This window comes from Salarias fasciatus, chromosome 8 (assembly GCF_902148845.1).
Source record: "Salarias fasciatus chromosome 8, fSalaFa1.1, whole genome shotgun sequence".
Lineage (NCBI taxonomy): Eukaryota > Metazoa > Chordata > Actinopteri > Blenniiformes > Blenniidae > Salarias > Salarias fasciatus.
In genome coordinates this window covers 16,635,417-16,655,895 of record NC_043752.1, presented here as the reverse complement: position 1 = coordinate 16,655,895, position 20,479 = coordinate 16,635,417, and the positions used below count along the sequence as shown (strand labels likewise).

The following is a 20,479-nucleotide window of genomic DNA, read 5'->3' as shown; positions in this document are numbered from 1 at the left end:
TTTGATTCGGTGTTGTTGGTTTACCTCACTGAATGGGTGTTGTTGTTAGAAACATGGCGTCCCAGTGCAGCCTGGCCACTCTGTTTCCTCTCCAAAGTGAGCTGGATGTCTCTCTGGATGAAGCTACTACGCAGGAAGAGAAGCAGAGTCTGGTCGACGAATATTTGAAAAAACTGGACGAGCGAGAGGACTTGAAGATACCCGATTTCCAGCCAGGTTAGAGGATATTGTAGCTCCATGTTCGGCTGAAGTTTATCTCTGCCTGTCATGACAGGACTCAACTTGTCCACATATTATCAACACTGAGCTGACAAAACTAGCTTATAGGCTGGTGATACTGAAGATATATAGAGGTTTAATGCTTGACAGTTTTGTGGATGACTTCTTCTTGAAAAGTTAGTCCTTATGGGGATCAGTGTGATGATATGCTGTACAAGAACAGCAAGTGGTAGGTTAGTGAGCCTCTTCCTGAAATCCTCAGGGGTCTGGATGTTTCATATTCGAAAAGTAAATCTGAGATGTATTTAGGTTCAAGACCATTCAGAGCTCTATAGAACAGAAGTCACATTTTGATCCTTTGACTCACAGGGAGTCAGTGCAGATTAAAGTTCAGCTGTAATGTGCCCCACCCTCTTTGTGTTGGTGAAGACTCTGGATGAGCTGCAGCCGTCAACAGATTTATTTATCTGTTTAACTGAAACCTGAGTGCAAAACTTTCCAACAATCCAGCCTACTGAAAATCAATGCACTTTATTTATTTCTACTCATTCATCCTGTTATTTACTGTGGTTGTGTTTTTGTGCTACACTTTCCCCAAGTTAATTCCCTGAAATGTGTTTATTCATTCACATTCAGCACATTTATCTATTGTTTTGCAAAGCCATGTGGAAATTTTGGTGATCAGTGAAAGTATTAGAAAAAAAATCTATTTTTACTTTGTTCTCCCTTCTTTGGGCTTAACAAAAATTCTTAATCATTGATCTTTCACATGTATAACATATATTTTCAGACAAATCCCATATGGTTCTATTTCATCAGCAATATGATCACTAGGAGTAATATATACATAAAATACAAGCAAAATACTGTTCACTTTATTTGGTCAAGAAAGGTAATAGGCTGAAACCAGTGGCTTATTCATGCATAACCTATAAATTCTGCAGAGTAACCAAGAGTATAAATAATAAACCCCAGAACAACAACAAATGCAAAAAAAGAACATAACCATAACTCATTTAATCAGATTTCTTTTCTCTCATCACCTGTCTGAACTGTAACCCTTAATTTATTCTGTATTTTACAGCTTCTTTTGAAGGTTAACAGCAGATTACTACATTTAAGTTCATCAGTGCCATCAGAGCTGAACTCCCAGAAAAGAAACATGTATATCATATATTAGTTCTTGCTTTCCTCAAGAATTTTCAAGTGAAATTATATTTCTCTTTTCACAACTCAAAAATAAACAAACAACCAACAACTCTTGAATATAAACTCTTGAGTTGTTGTTGTATTTTCTGGTCTTACAACACATTAGACAAACAAGCCTTTGTTTATGCGAGTCATTCTTGAAACGGTAGTGTCCCACTTCCCCAAAAAACAAAGGCGTCAGTGTTTCACTGTACCACCATTTGTAGCAGCAATCACTTCAAAATATTATGTGTGTCGTTTACAGGCCAGGACCTTCACACCATTTACATGATTGTGTTAAAACCTCTTTTAATGCCACTCCTGAGAAATAAACCCTGATGGTAATATCTTATCCCACCAGTAGATGGTGATCTACGGTAGAACATCAAATAATTAAATAAACAGGGATGCAGGTTATAACTAGGTTAAAAATCAAAGCACATAAAAAAAAAAAATGTTGACCCAAAATGTATATACATAAATCTGCTCTGAGTTATTCTCATGTCATCAATAATTAATGACATGAGCATTTCTGTTTCCTGATGGAGTTCTTGGATACACAAAAAAGAGGAATTCAGCTGAGTATTGTCTTTAATTTGAATATTTTTTTGCTTCTCCATAAGACTGGAACCATATTCTTTCACATATTTGCAGAGTTAGACTTGTGAATAATTCAGAATTACTGCCATCATCCATGCATACTGATCTGTGTCATGTTCTTTTTTTGATACAACAGTATGCTTCTTTTTCAGCGTCCTTGTTCTTTTTGCGCGTTATTTTTAAGGTGAGATAAGTACAATAAGAATACATATGACAGAGAATTCAATGGAGCTGCTTGATCTGGCAAGTCAAATAGGAAGTGTAGGTGTGAAAAGCATCTTTTCAAGACATTTTAGAGAAATGGTTTTCACGTGTTCGTCTTATTTCATGCCTTGAAACAAACTGGGGGGTTTCAGAGTGGAGGCCTGGCTTCCTCCGAGTTGTGTAGAACATAACGTAAGTGTAATGGAGATCAACTGTATTGAAAATGAGGTCCTAACAGCTGCTGACAGCAATGTCTCATAATGTGAATAACATAAAAAAATCTCCAAAACATTTATGGTGTTGGTGCTGGGACTGTTATTTACTCTAGGGTTGTCAAATATAAGGCCTGTGGGCCAAAACTGGCCTGAGCTGAGATAAGCTGGAAACTTGCCTTAGCCTCAAAGCCATGCTGTCAGGGTGAGTTTGTGAAAACATGCATAACGCAACAGATAAAGGAAAAAGGTGTTTTTGGACGTTTATGTGTTTATTACCAGAAAGTATCGTTGAAATTGGTTTTATGTTGAAATTGTAGTTGTTTTCCATAATAATTGTTTGTTTTTTGCAAAAATATTAACATTTTCACCACGCTTGCTCTGCGCCACAATGTAGAAAAACTTTAAAGTTTTCATTTGAAGGTTATTACGGCATTATTACACCAGTCAGGCCCACTCAAGGTGAAATCCGGATGTGTGCGTCCCCTGAACTAAAACGAGTTTGACACCAAAGCGCTAACCACTTTGAAAACCCCTGATCTAAAGTGTAAGTGAGACAAGTGTGAACAAGCTTATTAGATGTGAGTTAGATCTATTAAAATTGATTTTGGTGCATTTAATAGTCCTTCCCTTGACAGAAAGATTCGAAAACTCTGTAAATGGTCATTAAGGCGACGGTAACGTTTTGCGATCTGCCGGTTTCTTCAGGCCTGGAGTGGCTGAACACGGAGGGCCCTCTGTCTCTGCACAAGGAGCTGGCTGGCAAAGTGGTGCTGCTGGACTTCTTCACATACTGCTGCATCAACTGCATGCACATCCTGCCTCACCTGCACCAGCTGGAGAAGACGCACTCCGTCCAAGGTTCGTACGGACGGCTACACCAAAGAGACAAACACGGATTCATTTCCAGGCGTCTCAGAGTCACGTGTGTCTCCTGCTTGCGTCTTGCGGGAGAACCGTGCATCTATTAACTGAAAACAAAAACAACAACAGGAGTTTTAGCACACATCAGCGAGGGTCCGCTGGGGTGCAGCTAATCAGCACATGTGAGTTGTGAAACGTGAATTCCTGTTTTATCAGGCAGTGAAGTCTCTATGAAAGTAATTAAAGGAGAAAAAAAAAGACCCAACAATGCTTCGCTCTGTCTCTCAGTGCTGGCTCGCTTCTCCTGAGCATGTAAATCTCTACAAATGACTCACAAATACGTTCAGCTCTCTCATTTATAGGAAACGCTTAAAAGCACACACACATGCACACACACACACACACACACACACCAGCATAAATTCCACTGACAGCCGGCCTCCTGGATGATTCCTGGACGGTACATCATTCCTCTGCTTCCCCGCATTTCCTGCCTCTGCTGCTTTTATCCAATAAAGGCAAAAGAACACACACACACACTCACACACTCACACTCACGCACACACACACTCTCGTATTAAACAGCCGCACTTTAAAAACAACAGAAGTAAACAGTGCGTTTTGTTGGGGCTTATTTCAGCCGTGGATTAGCGCGTATTTGGGCCTCTTGTGGACAATTACGGTTCCAGGGCTGTGTTTGTACTAATGGCCTGAGCCTTGTGGGGGTTAATTATATGTACTTACAGTGTTCTCTAACAATTTGAACCAATTCGGTCTGTTTGCATTCTGGATATGTCAGAGTTTATTGGAAAGGTTCTTTTTTTTTTGTCTTTTAAAGTGCTCATAGGATTCTTTTTTTATATTTTTATAAAAATAATACTTTATTAAAATTGTATTACACCTTCGAGAACTCAGAGTCCACTTTCCGCTTGAATCGAGTTGGAATAATCACAAAATGTCCCTCATTGTGCTTTTTGTTAGTGATGAATATGCAGATGAATGAATGTTGAATTAGATTAAGATCAAGTGTTTTCTTTAATGCATTGCTTGAAGCTGAAACCTGGCAGGTCGACCTGAGGGAGCGCGAGTCGTGTTGCATCACAGGAAGAGGCAGAAGTTCACTGGGGCAGAGCGAGCGGCTGCAGCGCTTCGCTTTACCTCTTCTGCCACTTATCTCAGCCGTGAAGAGACGGAAACTAAAAATACTTCATGCCGCGGTCTTAAGTGAGCGCAGGGCCAATAATTGCACCCTTTACGAGTTGGTTGGGTTGCGCTTAACTTAGCCGCTCCGTCCTCGGCGTAATCTCTGGCATCCTGCTGCCACTTCTGTCGGTCTTAAAGCGTTCTGATGTTGTGAGAATACTGTGTCGAGATCAGCGTGAATAAACATGCGCTGTCTAAAATATGATATTCAGGGCACTTTTTCAGATTAATCCAATATAAAATGGCTATTAGGTTAAATGCTGCTGCATATTGAAAGGTGTTTTATTGGACGCTTTTAGTGTGATTTCATGAATATTGAAGGAACAGCTTCTAAAGGATCATCTGATGAAGCTGTGCAGTTTGAAATTCAATTATGACACACACACACACACACACACACACACGTTATCGTGCCGGCCTTATCTCTGGCTCTGCAGTGGGTACATTCTGTTTGCTGCTCTGGTCAGCGAGGTGTGGGAGCCACCCAGTCCAGTCACTCCCACCCTCCGCCCTCCTCCTCCACCACCCACCCATCGTCACCGCAATCTGTGCTATCGCTGCGCCGCTTGGCAGAGGCCCGGCCTGCTGAAATCCGCCGCTGACCGCGTGCGTTCGCTGGTAGCAGCAGTACGTCAACGGGAGCGTTGTTGTTGTTCCTTTCTGCGGATCTTCACCAGACTCATGTGGAAGCCCGGTTCAGATTTACAGCCCGCATGCTGGAACACATTATCAGACAGTAGTTGTGAGCTCTGCGCATTCCTTTAAATCAGCACCTGAAACTGCTGCGATTGCCATTTCTGCTTTATCTCTCTTGTTCCATTAATTTTTTTTCACTCTTTAAGCTTCTTTTCAGTAGTTTTTGATTCCAAAATGTGTCTAATTTTCCCGCACTGTAGCTTCTCATTTGTTGAGACTTTCTGCCTGCATTACCGCCACTTTATTGTTTTACACAGATAAGAACATCAGCCTCAGATGTTCCACAGAGGATCTCCAGTACGGAAGGCCTCTCATGGGTCTCGGATGCTTTTTCACAGTTTTAGGACTTTTCCCGTTGTGCAACAGGAGAACATCCGTGTTCCCTGTCAGAAGCCATGGTTAACGCTCAGCGTCTGCTGCACAGTGATCATATTGTCTTCGAAGCCTCCTCAGAAGCCACTGAAGTAGTCCCGGCCCTGAGGGGAAGAGGCTGGTTAAGAACTGACCCGATCGCGGAAAATCGAACCCTTCTCTGTGTTTGTGTGCAACATCTGTGCCTCGGTTAGCCCGCCGTCGATAAAGCTTACGCAACCTTTGACACAGCGAATTAGAGTAAAGTGCTTGCATGTGAAGACTGAGGCTTTGGCCTTCGTTTATCTTTCACGCTGTTATGTAACAAACTGAGCGGCACAAATTACTAAACAAGGTTATTTTTACTTCTTACCTTTTCAGGCAAAAGCAAAAAAAATAATTCAATAGAGACTTTTAAACCTGTGTTGTTGTTTTTTTGGCACTTATTTGCAGTTAACTGTCTTTTCTTCTGTTTATTATGTCTGTCAGATGGGCTGGTTATAATCGGCGTGCATTCGGCCAAATTTCCCAATGAAAAGGTGAGTGCCTTTATTGTCTGGACCGTTTTGGCTGCCAGCAGGGTTCAGTTTCTAAATTTATATAACTTCAGTGCTGACAAATATAAAGGTTTTATTTGAGAATCTGTTGATATTTGTAAGAGATTTTTTTTTTGTTTTCGTCACACAAACACAGTAAGAAACATGCATTTGAAGGTAATTCAGCAAAGATAGTTGGGCAACTTGTGCAAATTTGAATAAAGAAATAAGCTATGGGAGCAAATTAAAACAAATAGACAAGAAAAGGATCTTGAAATAAATTAAAAAAGCATTGAACCAATTTAGAACTTGTGTGTAAATATGTAAAAAGCCAAATGAATATCCTAATAGATACAAACAGTTACATAATTCAGTTCCAGACAAACAAGCTGGTGAAGTGTTAATAGAAATAGAAGTAAAGAATTAGGAATACTTGGCATCACAAGCACCACAGAACAGAATAAATCATAAAATGAAAGAAAGAAAACAATCTTGACAAAGCTGAACGATAAATGAACGAGGAAAGAAAGAAGCAAATTCAGGAGCGAGACACTTGAAAATATTTGACTGAGCAAAAGAAATCCAACATGTTTAAAAAAATAAATTAATTAAGATACAAAAAAAAAAAAATCTCACAAATTACAAGGCTGTCTGTGAGAAAAGGAAAATTCAATTGAATCAACTTTTAGTCAATAAAAAGGCAGAAGTGTTGCTTCATCCCTGTATAAAAATGAATGGATTCTCTCAGAAAAACATTTTGTTATTTTTGGGGGGAAGCTTAAAAAAAAAAAAAGCCACTGATTCTATACAGAAATGATATTTTTTCATTCAACCGTCAGAGTTTGGTTCTTGTCCCTGGACCTGTGGCAGGTCCTGGATAACATCGGCAGCGCGGTGCTGCGGTACGACATCTGCCACCCCGTGGTGAACGACGGCGAGGCGCGGCTGTGGCACGAGCTGGAGGTGTCCTGCTGGCCCACGCTGGTGCTGCTGGGGCCGCGCGGCAACCTGCTCTTCTCCCTGGTGGGCGAGGGCCACCGCGACAGGCTGGCGCTGTTCGCCGCCGCCGCCCTCCGGCACTACGGGGCGCGGGGCGCGCTGCGGCCCCACGCCGTCGGCGTCCGGCTGTACCGGGACTCCCTGCCGCCCAGCGTCCTCTCCTTCCCCGGGAAGGTCGCCGTGGACGGCGGCGGCGGCGGCGGCGGCCGGCTGGCCATCGCTGACACCGGGCATCACAGGGTGCTGATCACATCTCTGGCTGGACACCTGCTGCACGCCGTAGGAGGTGAGACAACAGGAACTAGTCTTTATTTCCATTATTTGGTTAAAATGAAAATAAAAAGGTTAGATTTGTAGAAGTTAAACGGCAGCGTTGGTATTTTGAGCCCTCGGAGGAACCACAGTGGAGCCTGCGCTGCCTGCAGACCAGCAGAGAGGTTGGCAGGAGCAGGCACCAATGCATGCTGGGAACTGGCACTGACCGAGCAGAGGACAAATCAGGGAAAACAAATGTTTATATTTTGATGTATTCCATGTCGTCGCCGTGTACTCAGATTAAAATATGTACCATTACGAAATTGCAAATTCCGAAAAGCGACCCAGAGGTGACTTTGTTTTTGTTCCTGTTCGTCCTTCTGCACCGCCGCGATAAATATCAGTGTCTGTTCACTGAAAGGAGTAAAAGCACCGCTGCTTCTTCAGGAGCTTTCAGTGCCAGAGGATCGTTCTCGCGAGAGGCCGCGCGAGTTCCGAATCCTTCTGACAGTGATGATTCAAAGAATCTTTTGGAAACAAAAGTCCGACATGAGCGTTGATTTTAAGCGGCGAGATTGCTGAGATTACATACATGTTGTGTTGCCACGTCTGCCGCAGGGCCTGAAAGTGGGAGACAAGATGGCGACTTGTCCGAGGCGTCCTTCAACTGCCCTCAGGGCGTGGCCATCAGAGGGGACAGCGTGTACGTGGCCGACACCGAGAACCACCTGATTCGAAAGGTTTTTCAGAGTCTTTCAGATCCCTTTCTATGTTCGGGGTGTCTGTTTCTTGACTAACTCGTCTGCGTTCGCTCCAGATCGACCTGCTGCAGGGGAAGGTCAGCACCCTGGCCGGGGTCGGCACTCAGGGCACGGACAGAGAGGGCGGGGCCCCGGGGCCTCAGCAGCCGATCAGCTCCCCGTGGGACGTGGCGCTCGGCACGGCAGGTCAGTTTAATGTTTATTGTAAAAAAAATAAATAAATAAAAGCAAACAGACTTAACAAACACACTCGCTCATTACTTCTGGACAGACTTGAGCGTGGGCGGCTCACTGCTGTCCATCTCCAGAACCACAAACCTGGATTCATGAGAACTGATGAGCAGATATTGTCCCCCCCCCCCCCCCCCCAAAAAAAAATCCCTTCGCCTCAGATCTTTTCGCCTTCGGATAGAATCTATCTGCTTCCCTGTTTTCTGTGGAGGTGAGAGAGGAGCCCGGCGCTCTTTTATATCATTTGAGAAATCAACTAACCGTGAAGCGCTTATGCAACTTTGTCAGCGTTTCCATGGAGAAACCGTTTAAAAATGTGCACCAGGATTCCTATTTTTAAGCAATCTTGACTCGTCCTTGAGCTCAGTTTGACTTTTGTATCTCCGCTCAGAAAAAGCATAAACAGATGAGACTTTATGTGTGTTTTTTTTTTTGTTTTTTTTTTTAATGGTAAATGGAGTCGCACTGAACTCCACCAGGTGCTGAAAACGGCTGTGAAGCATCATGGGAGCCCAGGCAGAAAGGAACCGAATCCCCCAAAGCGTCCGTTTCCGGGGAATCTGGTCTATTTTTTGAAATCCAAACAAACTCTCCATCAAACACGACGGAGGTCCTCGGAGTGTCTCGGAGGGCGGGCCGATCTTTCACTGCCTCGACGCAATCCGTCAAACCGGGCGTTTCCTTCTGCAGAACACGATGACACCTTTGTGATATCTTGTACAAACTTCCCTGTTTTCCCTCTGCATATTTTCCAGATGTTCAGTCATTCCTTTCTTCGCGAGTCTCTCTCTGCCAAGAACAGATCCCCGTGTAGCCGTCACCAGTTACCGTCCGCACAAAACAGATGGATTCAACCTACACAGGAAACAAGAAGAAGCGTTTCTCTAATCAATTGCGGGCTGTTTCTTTTTTTTTTTTTTTTTTGCTGAGTACATCTTGCTCGGACCCTCAGAACCGACGTCATCCTTCACGGCCAGAATCGATAAAACGCTGGAAACAGCCTCAGACTCGACCTCCATAATAATCCCGATCGATAAAAAGCAGCTGGACGGCCTGTTCGGTATGTGTGAGTGTGTCTGTTTCAGAAGTGTTTATTCAGCTGCTTTTTCCAGGGGTCGCCGCAGTAATTCATCGCAACTTGAATGTTTTTCCCCCATCGGATACCTTTCCTTTTGCAACCGCCATCCTTCACGCTCCCTTTCTGCCAGTCCGGCTCGGCGCTTCGTGATCCTCGCGTTTGAATCCATCGATATTAATAAGCTATCGTAAAATTATTTTTCTTAATCCAGTTTTTTTTGTTCTGCTGAGAAATAAAAATGAAAAGCCGAAGCTCCAGTAAACTGCCTGACAAGGCCTTTCGTTTTCTCTCGGACCTCCTCTTCTCTTCCCAGCCTAATCCCTCCTAATGCCTGGCTTTTATCGTCCGGCCCTGAGCATCAAATTCCTTTTATCATTCATCTCCTCCAATATGCGACACATCTTGAGATTTTTAACTCTGACTTTCAAACTCCAAAGTCCTATATGCATTTTTTTTTTTTGGAAAACTGTTTTGCTTTTGTATAAATATTACAGTACAAGTACAGGGTTTGATTGTTGGGATTTATTTGAGCAATTCAGTTATTTTCACTACGTCTGATCAAAATATGGAAACAATTTATGGGCACTTTTCGAAAATGCATCCTTGTTTTTCTGTTTCCATGTCTCACATAGCAAAAAAGCAGAGACCCTTGAAAACACTTGTTTATTTTATGAATCCATGTTTGACACATTTAGTGTTTTTCTGCTCTTGTTTTGAACGACTTCAGTGTTTTTCTCAGTCGTAACTTTATGGCCAAAGAGGTTTTCTGTTTGCTGCAGGTCAGGTAGCTATTCCAATTATTTCTGTGTTTTTGGCAATATGATCATTTCCCGGAATGATCGATCACTTTTTATCCGGCGGGAATTAACGGCCATCGCTTCAGGAAGTGGAGCCTTATTTTCGTGCGTTAATTACAGTGGAGCTGGGTGTGGAGTCTCCCTCGCCGCCCGAGGCGCTCGCCTCTGCCCGCCGCCCACCGGTTTGTGTTGTTTTCACTCCTGTCAGAGAATAAATTCCCTTTGTCTGACTCGCATTCGCCCTGAAGCCACGTGAGCCGGGATCAGAGCTAATACTCAGCGGAACGCCGCGACCGGCCGGCCCGGCCCACTGACCCGCTGAACTGATGAAGACTCCTGGATAAGAGGCCGGTGGAGTCCAGCTGACCTGATTCGGTTTGCGTCGGTTTGCCGCGGCGGGGGGGGGGTCCAACGGAATGACACAAATGGGTAAAACGTGATCGCGTTGCTGAGGAACGCAGAAGCGATGAGATTTGAGATAAACACAAATAGAGAGCCGAAGGTCAGAAACAAAGAAACAAAGCAGTTTGTTGTTTTCTGACCCCGTTTTTTTTTTCTTCTTTCTTTTTTGTGCGTCTGACTTCTGCCGTGTGGCCACCATGAATATAACTAGTTAAAAATAATTTATCCCGTCAACTATTCAGATTTTTTGATTAGCAAAGTAGAGTTAAAGATACTTTATTATTCCTAGAGAGATTGAAACCATTTTTTGGACGATAAATACACTAAACCTTTTATTTATTTAAAAGCTCCGTGCCCTCTGTTTTGTTCAAACTCATTTCCTTTTCCGAGGGATTGAAATTGAAAGACTTGTTGTGAATTCAGTGTGTTCCTTCCTCCTCTGAGCTGTTTATTCCACATTTAGCAGCGACTCCACTAAGAGGTGGTAGTTTAACCCTGCAGAGGTTCATCCATTCATCTGGAGAGAACATGCAAACCCCTCATAGGAAGGCGGAATCGCTCTCCGCTGCGCAGTGACTCTCAGCCACTCGCTGTGTTTTCCAGACCCCCGGCTGGTAAAGAGTCGCCGCATGTCGCTTTGCGACCTTTCAACTCCACGGGCGCCGTCCCCCGGGGGCGCGTCCCAGCGCTCATCACTTATTCATGACGTCTTCGCCGAGACCGTGAATAATTAAACCCCACCAAATCCAGAAGACCCTGCGCCTTCTTTTCAGCTGGGGAAGTCTCGCTCTGGCGCTGATGCTGGGAGTTCTGTCACCAATTAGAAAACTGACGGTGTTTCCTTATTCCGTCCTGATGTATTTCCTTATTTGTGCCGGCTTGGCCTCCGCAGGCGGCGTGGAAGACAACGTGCTGTGGATCGCCATGGCAGGGACCCACCAGATCTGGGCTTTGTTCCTCGCCGATGGAAAGCTGCCCAGAGGAAGGTGAGAGGCTGCTGCGTGATCCAGAGCCACTCGTAATAGTTTCCTAACAATAATAAGAGCATGACTGCGATGCTGATGCGAGAGAGCCGCACACCTCCTTCTCATTTCTGTTTTTAGACGCATTGCTGGGAATATCAGTGGAAATCGATGAGCAGGATTATGTAATGATGTATTTCCATTTAACACAAATTAAGCCTTCCTGGTTCTGTTTCGGTGCTTTTTGACAGCGACTCCAAAGCCGGGACCTGCGTGCGGTGGGCCGGCAGCGGCAACGAGGAGAACCGGAACAACTCCTACCCCCACAAGGCGGGCTTCGCTCAGCCGTCGGGCCTGGCCGCGGCGCCGGAGGAGCCCTGGAGCTGCCTGTTCGTGGCCGACAGCGAGAGCAGCTCGGTCCGCACGCTGGCCCTGAAGGACGGAGCCGTCCGGCTGCTGGTGGGCGGAGAGAGGGACCCGCTGGTGGGTATGCAGGATACAGCCAAATGATCCAGTAGTCCAACGAATAAAAAGAGTAAATGTTTAAATGTGGAAGTTTCCGATGGCGTTCATGTATGATTCGGTGAGTTAACGGGGTCGTGTTCTTCACCTCGACGTCTAAATCTTGCAGAGGAATCCGATTCTCCGCCGTCTTTCAGCGGCTGTCCTCAGCGGGTCACCCTGATCCGTCTCACCCTCTCACCCCGTCCCCCGCCGGCTCTGCTGTTACAGTAACGCCGTGTCCCGGGCCGCCGCGTCCGGTCATCACCTGACGACGTGGCGGCTGATAGAAAAACCCAGAAGTGCTGTAAAAATGTCCCCCAGTGCCGCTTTTTCATTCCCCTTGTTTTTTTAGTTTGAGCGTGAAGGTTTGTCCCGTCGGTGTCGTCTGCAGACTCCCAGCAGCCTCAGAGGTCGGCTCAGAGGTCGCGCCTCAGAGGTCGGCTCAGAGGTCGCCTCAGAGGTCGCCTCAGAGGTCGCGCCTCTGCAGCGAAGGTGAACGTCTGCACTCGTGTAAACCCGCTGGCGTTTGGAGCAGCTGAGCTGGGCTTTTTTTGTTTCCTATTTCTGCATTCTGCAGCTGCAGGGAGGCAGTGAGCCACAAAGAATCATGGGACTTTTTTTTTTTTTTTCTTATAAAGACAATTACTGTTTGTTCATTGAGCAGAGTGAACAAAGAATGCTCCAGTTCTTCCTCATCGACTGCAAATAGGTTTTTAATTTGCCCTAATTGTAATGAAGTGGTGCAGTGGTTGGCAGGGATGCTCCTCACAGCAGGATCCCCGGTTCAAGAGCCTCCATGTTTTCTTTGCCCGCAGGTGTGACTCTGCCTTGACCCGGCCTCAGCGGGGGGGTCGCTGCAGCGCCCGCCACCTTCAGTTGATTAAAGCGGTGCGGATGAATCGGCACTGGGGAGGGACGAGGAGATAAACATGAAAAGTAGTTTTGAATCGTAATCTGATGAGCGATGTCGCCGATATGTGTTACGATGAGACGTTCTGACTCCTGGTGCGGTTTGACTGTGTGCATAAAAAGCCTCCTTCCCCTCTGATCATGTGTTGGATTTAGTCTGAGGCAGATCTCCGGTTCACATTCTGTTCTTTGACCTGTGCTGATCTGAAACAAACACTTGGATCTAATCTTTGATCTCCTCTGAATGTTTTCTGGCTCAGAACCTCTTTGCTTTCGGGGACGTCGACGGGAAAGGCGTGGACGCCAAACTGCAGCATCCGCTCGGCGTCGCCTGGGCTCCCGAACAGAGCCTGCTCTATGTGGCCGACTCGTACAACCACAAGGTGCGCGAGCCGCGGTAACGGGGAACTGACTGACGCACGACTTCTGTTGATTATCCTCCCGCGTTTGATCTCGTCTCCTTGTGTTCAGATCAAGGTGGTGGACCCGAAGACGAAGCTGTGCAGCACGTTGGCAGGGACGGGGGAGGCGGGGGACGCTCTGGGGCCGGAGTTCAGCAAAGCCTGCTTCAGCGAACCGGGGGGGATCTGTGTGTCCGGCGGGGGGAGGCTCCTCTACGTGGCCGACACCAACAACCACCAAGTCAAAGTGCTGGACCTGGTCTCCAAGACCGTGTCTCCGGTAGGACGAGGGCCGTGACGTAAAGAGAAGCCGTTGGAAACAAGCAGGTTTCTAACGCTCTCTCTAATGTCCAGTTGAACATCGTCACTGAGAGCACAGACTCGGCGAAGCCGTCGCCTCCTACCAAAGCCCCGCCGCTGCCCAGATCGGCTGCCAGGAGAGAGCTGCCCCCGGTGTGTGTGTCTGCGGGCCAGACCGTCGTCATGACGCTGACGCTGTCCCTGCCGGACGGGGCCAAGCTGACCGACGAGGCCCCCAGCTGCTGGGCGCTCTCCGCCGAGGGTGAGGCTCGCCATTCAAGATCTAAAGAACCTTTGGGAGGGTTAAACACCACCTGAGAGGTTAAACACGGCTTTGATCGCCCAGCCGTCGTCCCTAAGTTACCCAGAATGGCGATCGGCCTCCAGGATTGATGGAGGAGCGATTTGACTTGTCATGTTAGCGGCAGCCGGCGGTCCCTTCATTAGGTTTGGAGCTAAAGTGTTTCCATCATTCGGGGCGACGCGGCACGCAGCCGCCGCTATCAGCCGGCTATTTTTAGAACGTTTTGATAAGGCGACATGCCTTGGTTCACATAATTAGCCGCCCCGCTATGTTACGTGATCCTCCGCTCCGCCATTATATCCAGTCTAGACTCCTGCTGATCGGATCAGAGCGGAGGCAGGAATTTTAATGGATCCAGTTGGAAGTGCGCGGCGGATCTAAATTGTTTTTCAGTGGCTTTTCACAAATGGCTTCCGTGGGACCTCATGTTAGACATCAGCTTCATTAATCACTGCCGGCACCGATTTCTGACACAATATTTTCTCACAGTTGGAAAAATCGGGCCTTTTTTCTTCCTTTTTTTTTTTTTTTTGCTTTTGACTTTCATTTATCTTTCAGTCACAGCGTCTCTCTCTCTCTCTCTCTCTCTCTCTCTCTCTTCTGAAACGTACTCGCTTCTAAAAATAGGCGTCCCACGTTTGATAAAAACGAATGTCCTCACTCTCATTCCATCTAATTCGGCGGGGTTATGCGGGTTTGGGCTAATATTTCAAAGGACGGAATTAAGCCGCGCAGAAAACCGGGGGGGGGGGGGGCTTCGCCGGCTGCGGGCCGCCGCGATAAATCTCCATCCCAGGTGGGCGCGCCGACGCTCCCTCAAGCGATACTGTTATGAATATAAATTTGCGTATGTGTAAGTTTTGTTTACAGCCAAGGATGGCAGGATAACAGCGTGGCGAGCTCGGTCAAACGGTAGTAAACGGACGTATTCCACCGACGCTGGGATGATTTATAAAGTCTGAGGACGGAGCGTAAATAACCTTTAAGGAACGCGTTTCTGTTTCTATAGTTTCGGCTTGGTTGCGTTGGTTTCTATCTCCCCTCTTCTTGCGTTCCAGGCAGCGAGCGGCTCCTCGGCGGCCAGCTGGTCACCGGCGACGTGGTCGACCTGTCGCGGCCCCTCCGCGTCTCCGCCGCGCTGCCGGCCGCCGTGGAGGAGTCGGACCGCGGCGCGCGCCTCACCCTCAGCGTGTGGCTGTACTACTGCCTGGAGGCGGGCCACGCCTGCACCATGAAGGCCGCCTCCTTCTCGCAGCCGCTGCGGATCGGCGCCGGCCCCGGCGAGGGCGAGGTCAACGTGGCGTGGAGCCACGCCTTCTGACGGCGCCTGATGAAACCACACTTCCAGTTCTGTCATCTCAAGTATTAACAAGTGACATTTAATTGAGCTGATGCAGAATTCAGACTGAAGAGGTTCTCTATGCATGAACACATTTTTATATAACATGATTATTATCTTTTGAGTAATATATTTTCATTTCTACTGTCTGTGTCGCTGATTTATCTTGGAAGAAGTCGGCGCGTCGTTCTTCGCCTTCGGGCACAAACTAATCAAAGCTCCCATAAATATTTGGCCACATGTGTGTTTGCAGAGTCTCGCTCTTTAAAAGGTTACGCTCACGGCCGTCGGGCTCCGTTCAGAGTCTCCACTGATTCCGCTCTTTTGATCATGATCGTTCGTGACACAAGTAGCCTTTTTCTATTGAGAGCATGAAGAATGGTTCTTATCTGAGCGATGAATAAAGTGCCTGTTCTGGATCCGGGAGAGAAGCAGCCCGCCGTGAACTGCTGACCCCGGCCGGCTGCTGCTCGGCCCTCCCGCTCTGGGATATCGCGTCGAAGAAGCCAACACTTATTAAAATCTCCGTATCCAGCGTTTGTAAACTCCGTCTGTCCTCCGCAAAGGGAGCTCGATATGAAAGCGACGCTCTAATAATGATCTGATTCATCACGTCGCGTCGGGCCGTGTAGTGTGATAAGGTGCAAGTTGTTATTGTCATTTTCTCCTTATTGGTTTTCAGGAACGCGCACGAGAGCGTGCGACGATCTTCGTGATTGCGCGCGAAAAGACTGATTTGATTGGGATCGTTCGGCCCCAGGTGCCTTGGTTCGAGGCGTCGCCGCAAATTGGCGGCGCTTTAACGGCGTGAGAAGCAATAACGCCGCCGCCGGCGGTGCGATTTTCTGTACCGGGAGGAACATTTCACTCCCGCCACTTATTACCCGAATAAACTGCAAAAGATGCCGTCTGTGTGTTTTCTCTGCTCTTCGAATGTCACTTTTGCATTCGGGAGAACTTTAATGTTTGTTTTTAACTTCAAGATCCAGCAGAAGGAAAAAAAAATGTCTCCACATCGTCCTTCTGCTTCTTTATTTACAGATTTGCAGCCTCTGAGTTATGAGGCGTAGTTCCAGTGGATCCGTTATTAAGCCGGAGGAGTGAGACGCTATCGGAAGCCTCACTAATGAGCTCAGCTCTCGGTCCTCGGTGTGTCCGTCACACTGCCGGGTTACATTCGGGCTGACCTCGGATGACAGGCAGGCTTCCGATGAGGAACTCTCAGTTTAGCTTCTGAAAATATTATTACTGTGAAACCAGGTTTTGGTCATAACAGGAAGATTGTGTTCCTGTTCTCGGTAAAGAGGTGAAATAAGAGATTCATGCGATCACCAAAATCAAAATTGCAAGAACAAAACAGATCAGGCAGGTTTTAAAAAAGAGTTATATGAAAGAAACACAAAATGTGATGAAAATACTTTCTGGAAAGTTCCTTTATTGATATACAAGCAGTTACAGACACGTGTCTTATTTCTGTCTCCCTCACAGTCGTGGGTTTTGGGTTTTTTTTGTCCACTCTTGCTCTTGGATCCCAGCAGTTTGAGATTAATTCTTGGGCTTCTTGGACGTTTCTCCAGGCTTCAAGCTTTCAGCTTTTGGACGAAATTGGCAGCAGTGGACAGACCAACTCGGTAATCTTTTGAAATTCGTGCTGATTGACTTTTTTTTTTCCTTCTTTTTCTTATCTGTTGCCAGACTCACAGGCATGACAATTATTTTCCTGAATGCAGTAGAGAGATTTTCACGTCTTGGCACGAAAACGCTGCAGACTTCAAGATAGCAAAAACCCAATCTGAAGCCCCAAGTCACCAGTTTTTCAAGTATGAAATGTGTTTCATAATGCTTTTAATTATTCCTGGGACAAAACGTCAAACTCAAGTCAAGGTGATGAGTTTATTCCATGAAGAAAAACTCCGCTTTCAAATTCAGCCACTGTGTCAGAGAAGGAAATGCACATTGGATACAGTTTTAACTCTGGACGGGTCAATGATTCATTCACACCTACGGTCGATTAGGAGACGCCAGGTTATGTAATGGATTCTGATGTGGGAGGAAACCAGAGACACAGATAAACCCGGAAACAGGCGGAAGCATGGCGATGCCGCCATGAGGGCCGCCATCACGAGATGGTCTTCCTTTTTTTTTTTTTTTTTATTGACGAGCTGCGACTTGCTGAAATATTCCTGTTGTTGCTGTTTTAATTCGATGCAACACTAATAATGGTTGGAAAAATGCAGGAATAAAGAGGTGGGGAGCTATTTCGGGACTCCTGTCACCTTGCCTTTGCGCGTCGCACCGCCTCGCCTCCCACTCGCCCTGACAGCATCATTAACCCTGTGAGCATCTTAATGCTACCTTTGTTTCCACACACACACACACTTTCATTTCAGAGCTGTCACAAAACATCCCCGTATCTACACAACAACTGAAATACTAAAAGCTTTCGCAAATTACAGGGTGCCCCGGAGCTCAGCGGCCTCCTGACGGCCCGCCGGGTGATATAACAGATCACAATGAATATTTATGGAGGAGTTAAGCCAATCCTTCAAGTAGAGCCGTGAGGATGTTTTAACGTGAACGATCAGATACGAGCCGAACAGAAAAAGGCCTTTAAAGCCGTTCTCTGGAGGGTCCGCGTTCTCTCATGACTCTCACATGGTGCTCGGAGTCGGCAGTGATTAATCATTGCTGAGTGAACTCCAGTTAATGGCTCGTTAGAAGAGGCTGAATGAAGAGGAGTTATGGAGGGATATTGGCAGGCGGTACGGATCGAAGCTGAGGCGTGAAAGTAAAGAACTGCAGAAAAACACAGAAAGAGAAACAACAAATGTGTCCAGCTGCTGCAAACGTTGGAACTCCGAGATGAGAAAGTCTCTGATCGTTTGAGGGCAGCGTCGTGAGCTAACAGCTTCGGAAATGAAATCACGACGAAAATAATGAGCAAAAAAAGTCCTCTCTGTGGCCTTTATTAAAATGTTTATGTTCTCAGTTCTTTGTCTTGCAAATCAGAGCTGAATTTGAATCAATCATCCGATATTGTGACATTTTGAGCGTCTGAACTCAGACTGCTCTCGCTACCGTGTAATCGAAGTAGTAAATGTGTTTTGTTCTGCTCCAACTGAAACAAGTCTTTCAACAGCGCGTCTGTTGTTAGAGATGAAGGAAAGGGGTTCGTTCTCACTTCAACAAGTTTTATGCTTTTATAAAGTTTCAGTTTGTTAGAAAGCCCCTGGTTCAAATCCCTCCTGGATGGACTGATGTTGTTACTTCCTGTCACTGTGGACATGTTTGGCTCCCTGTGAGAACGTTCTGAGATATCTGCCGCCATGACGCAACGAGACGGAGCGGAATTCACCCAGAGATCATCCGTTTGAGATCTCACAAAAAAAAGCAAATAAACCGGGATTATGAGAAGTTGGCATCAGCAGACCGAGCTGATCCGCCCTTAATCCCGAACAGGTGAGTGGTCGAGCACATGACGCCTTCATGCAGCCTCCAGTTTGATTTAAACCACTAGAAGAGGTGTAGAATCTTTTCCTTCACTGAAACATGTGATTATTATTTATTATTTAATCTCCCAAACAGAAGAAAAGTAACTGCTTCTCCCGGTGTGTACATCATGCCAACACATGGCGGCTGTGGGCGCCTGAGGCATCGAACTCCACCACAAGGCGGTATGTTGACACTGAGATGGGGGGGGGGGGGGGGGGGGGTCAGGTTCACCAATATATTCAGCAGAAAAGCAGCAGAGTGAGCAGCTTTATCCTCGCGTGCACTTCGTCTGACACAAGGACGTCGGGGTTGGTGATGATCGAGTTATCCGTCCTTGTGTCGACTCTGAAAGGCCGACTGAATTTGCAGGACGAGGGCATCATGAGCTTCACTCTGTCGCTGTATCCTCACAAATAAACAAAGTCACACGGACTGAAATGCTGTGATCTCCCTTTTGAAGAGGGGGATTTTAATTTTACGGTATATTTGCAGCATATTTTTTCTCTCTCTCTCTCCACCTGTGCCTCTGTGCGTTGCAGCCCTCTTCTCTGTGACGGCTTGTTTTGGGTTGAACCACGGCCGCTGCAGGCCGCCGGTCCTGTCTGCCGGGCAGTTTACACCTGATGTGCTTCACTGGCCTCTTTGATCACTTTGTTGACATTTTTGCTGTTTGGTGTTTTGGGTATTTTGATGAACTGTGACTGACCAGGAATCAGTCTCTGCAGTGACATGTGTGAGCAGCAGCGTGGCTCCGAACCAAACCCTGCTTCATGGCGCTCTCGGCTCGGGGAGATGTTTCTTGTGATGCAGCTGCTCTTAAGCGGAGAGAAAATCTGTGGCTGGGCCGGTGGAATGTATTTACAGAGACCAAAATATAAAACGGACAAGTGAAAAAACATTACTTGTTTGTGATGGCGAGTGATGAAAACAGAGAAGTCCCTGTAGCTTCGCTGTTCTGTGTGAACTTCCATATTTGGCCCATAATGTTCCCAAATCCTGGGAGATTTTCCGACTGATAAAAAGACGAGCTGGAGTCTTCCACGGTGGCATGGCGGCCTGACGGGCGCCCACAGCCACCGTCATCTGATCCTCAGTCATGCCAATCCTTAAACTTCTCACCCGCTGTGTCGTCCATCCGTCTTCTCTGCTTGCTGGAGCTCATCCAAGATATAGGAGACAATACAGGAAGCACCCTGAAGGGCTGCCAGGCCATCACAGAGAAACAGCCACACTCACACTCACACCTACAGACAATCTAGAGTCACCAGTGCACAGGTAGAACATGCATTACATTAAAATGAATTCAAAAGTGAAAGCAAATTAAACATGAGACTGAAACGTGTGTGTATTTGATTTCAGTGCAGAAAACACATGGATTAACTTACATTGGTAAAATATAGTTTGTGCTCTGCACGTCTTAAACTGTCTAAGACTCTGCTGAACAGTAACCCAATTAAAGGAGCAGATGATGAAGAGAACAATATATGAACAATGGGTAAATCCTGGGTTTACACATAAACAACGTAGAAAAAAATGAATAAAGTTTTCTGTTATTTGATAGTGCCATATAAATAGTGGCCAAAGGCTTCCAGATGCTTCACAGTTTGAGTTTTTAATGATGTTTTTGAATCATGTGTGAATTTAGGGTGGATATCATGAATATGGTCACTCT

General features: G+C 46.4%; 1 protein-coding gene across 1 annotated transcript; it reads left to right on the top strand.

The window, feature by feature from the left end:
- Positions 1 to 47: 47 nt before the first annotated feature.
- Positions 48 to 16,221, top strand: nhlrc2 (NHL repeat containing 2). Its single transcript, XM_030097741.1, has 12 exons — positions 48 to 216; positions 3,132 to 3,284; positions 6,027 to 6,076; positions 6,944 to 7,358; positions 7,946 to 8,067; positions 8,145 to 8,274; positions 11,489 to 11,582; positions 11,810 to 12,041; positions 13,232 to 13,354; positions 13,443 to 13,652; positions 13,727 to 13,934; positions 15,035 to 16,221. The coding sequence occupies exons 1-12, from the start codon at positions 54 to 56 to the stop codon at positions 15,295 to 15,297; spliced, it is 2,163 nt and encodes a 720-aa protein (XP_029953601.1). The 5' UTR covers positions 48 to 53; the 3' UTR covers positions 15,298 to 16,221.
- Positions 16,222 to 20,479: the final 4,258 nt, after the last annotated feature.

Coding starts and splice junctions, on each gene's coding strand:
- nhlrc2 (XM_030097741.1), top strand. CDS start 54: ATGGCGTCCCAGTGCAGCCTGGCCACTCTGTTTCCTCTCCAAAGTGAG. Junction 7,359..7,945: donor CCTGCTGCACGCCGTAGGAG/GTGAGACAACAG, acceptor CGTCTGCCGCAG/GGCCTGAAAGTGGGAGACAA. Junction 13,355..13,442: donor CCGACTCGTACAACCACAAG/GTGCGCGAGCCG, acceptor CCTTGTGTTCAG/ATCAAGGTGGTGGACCCGAA.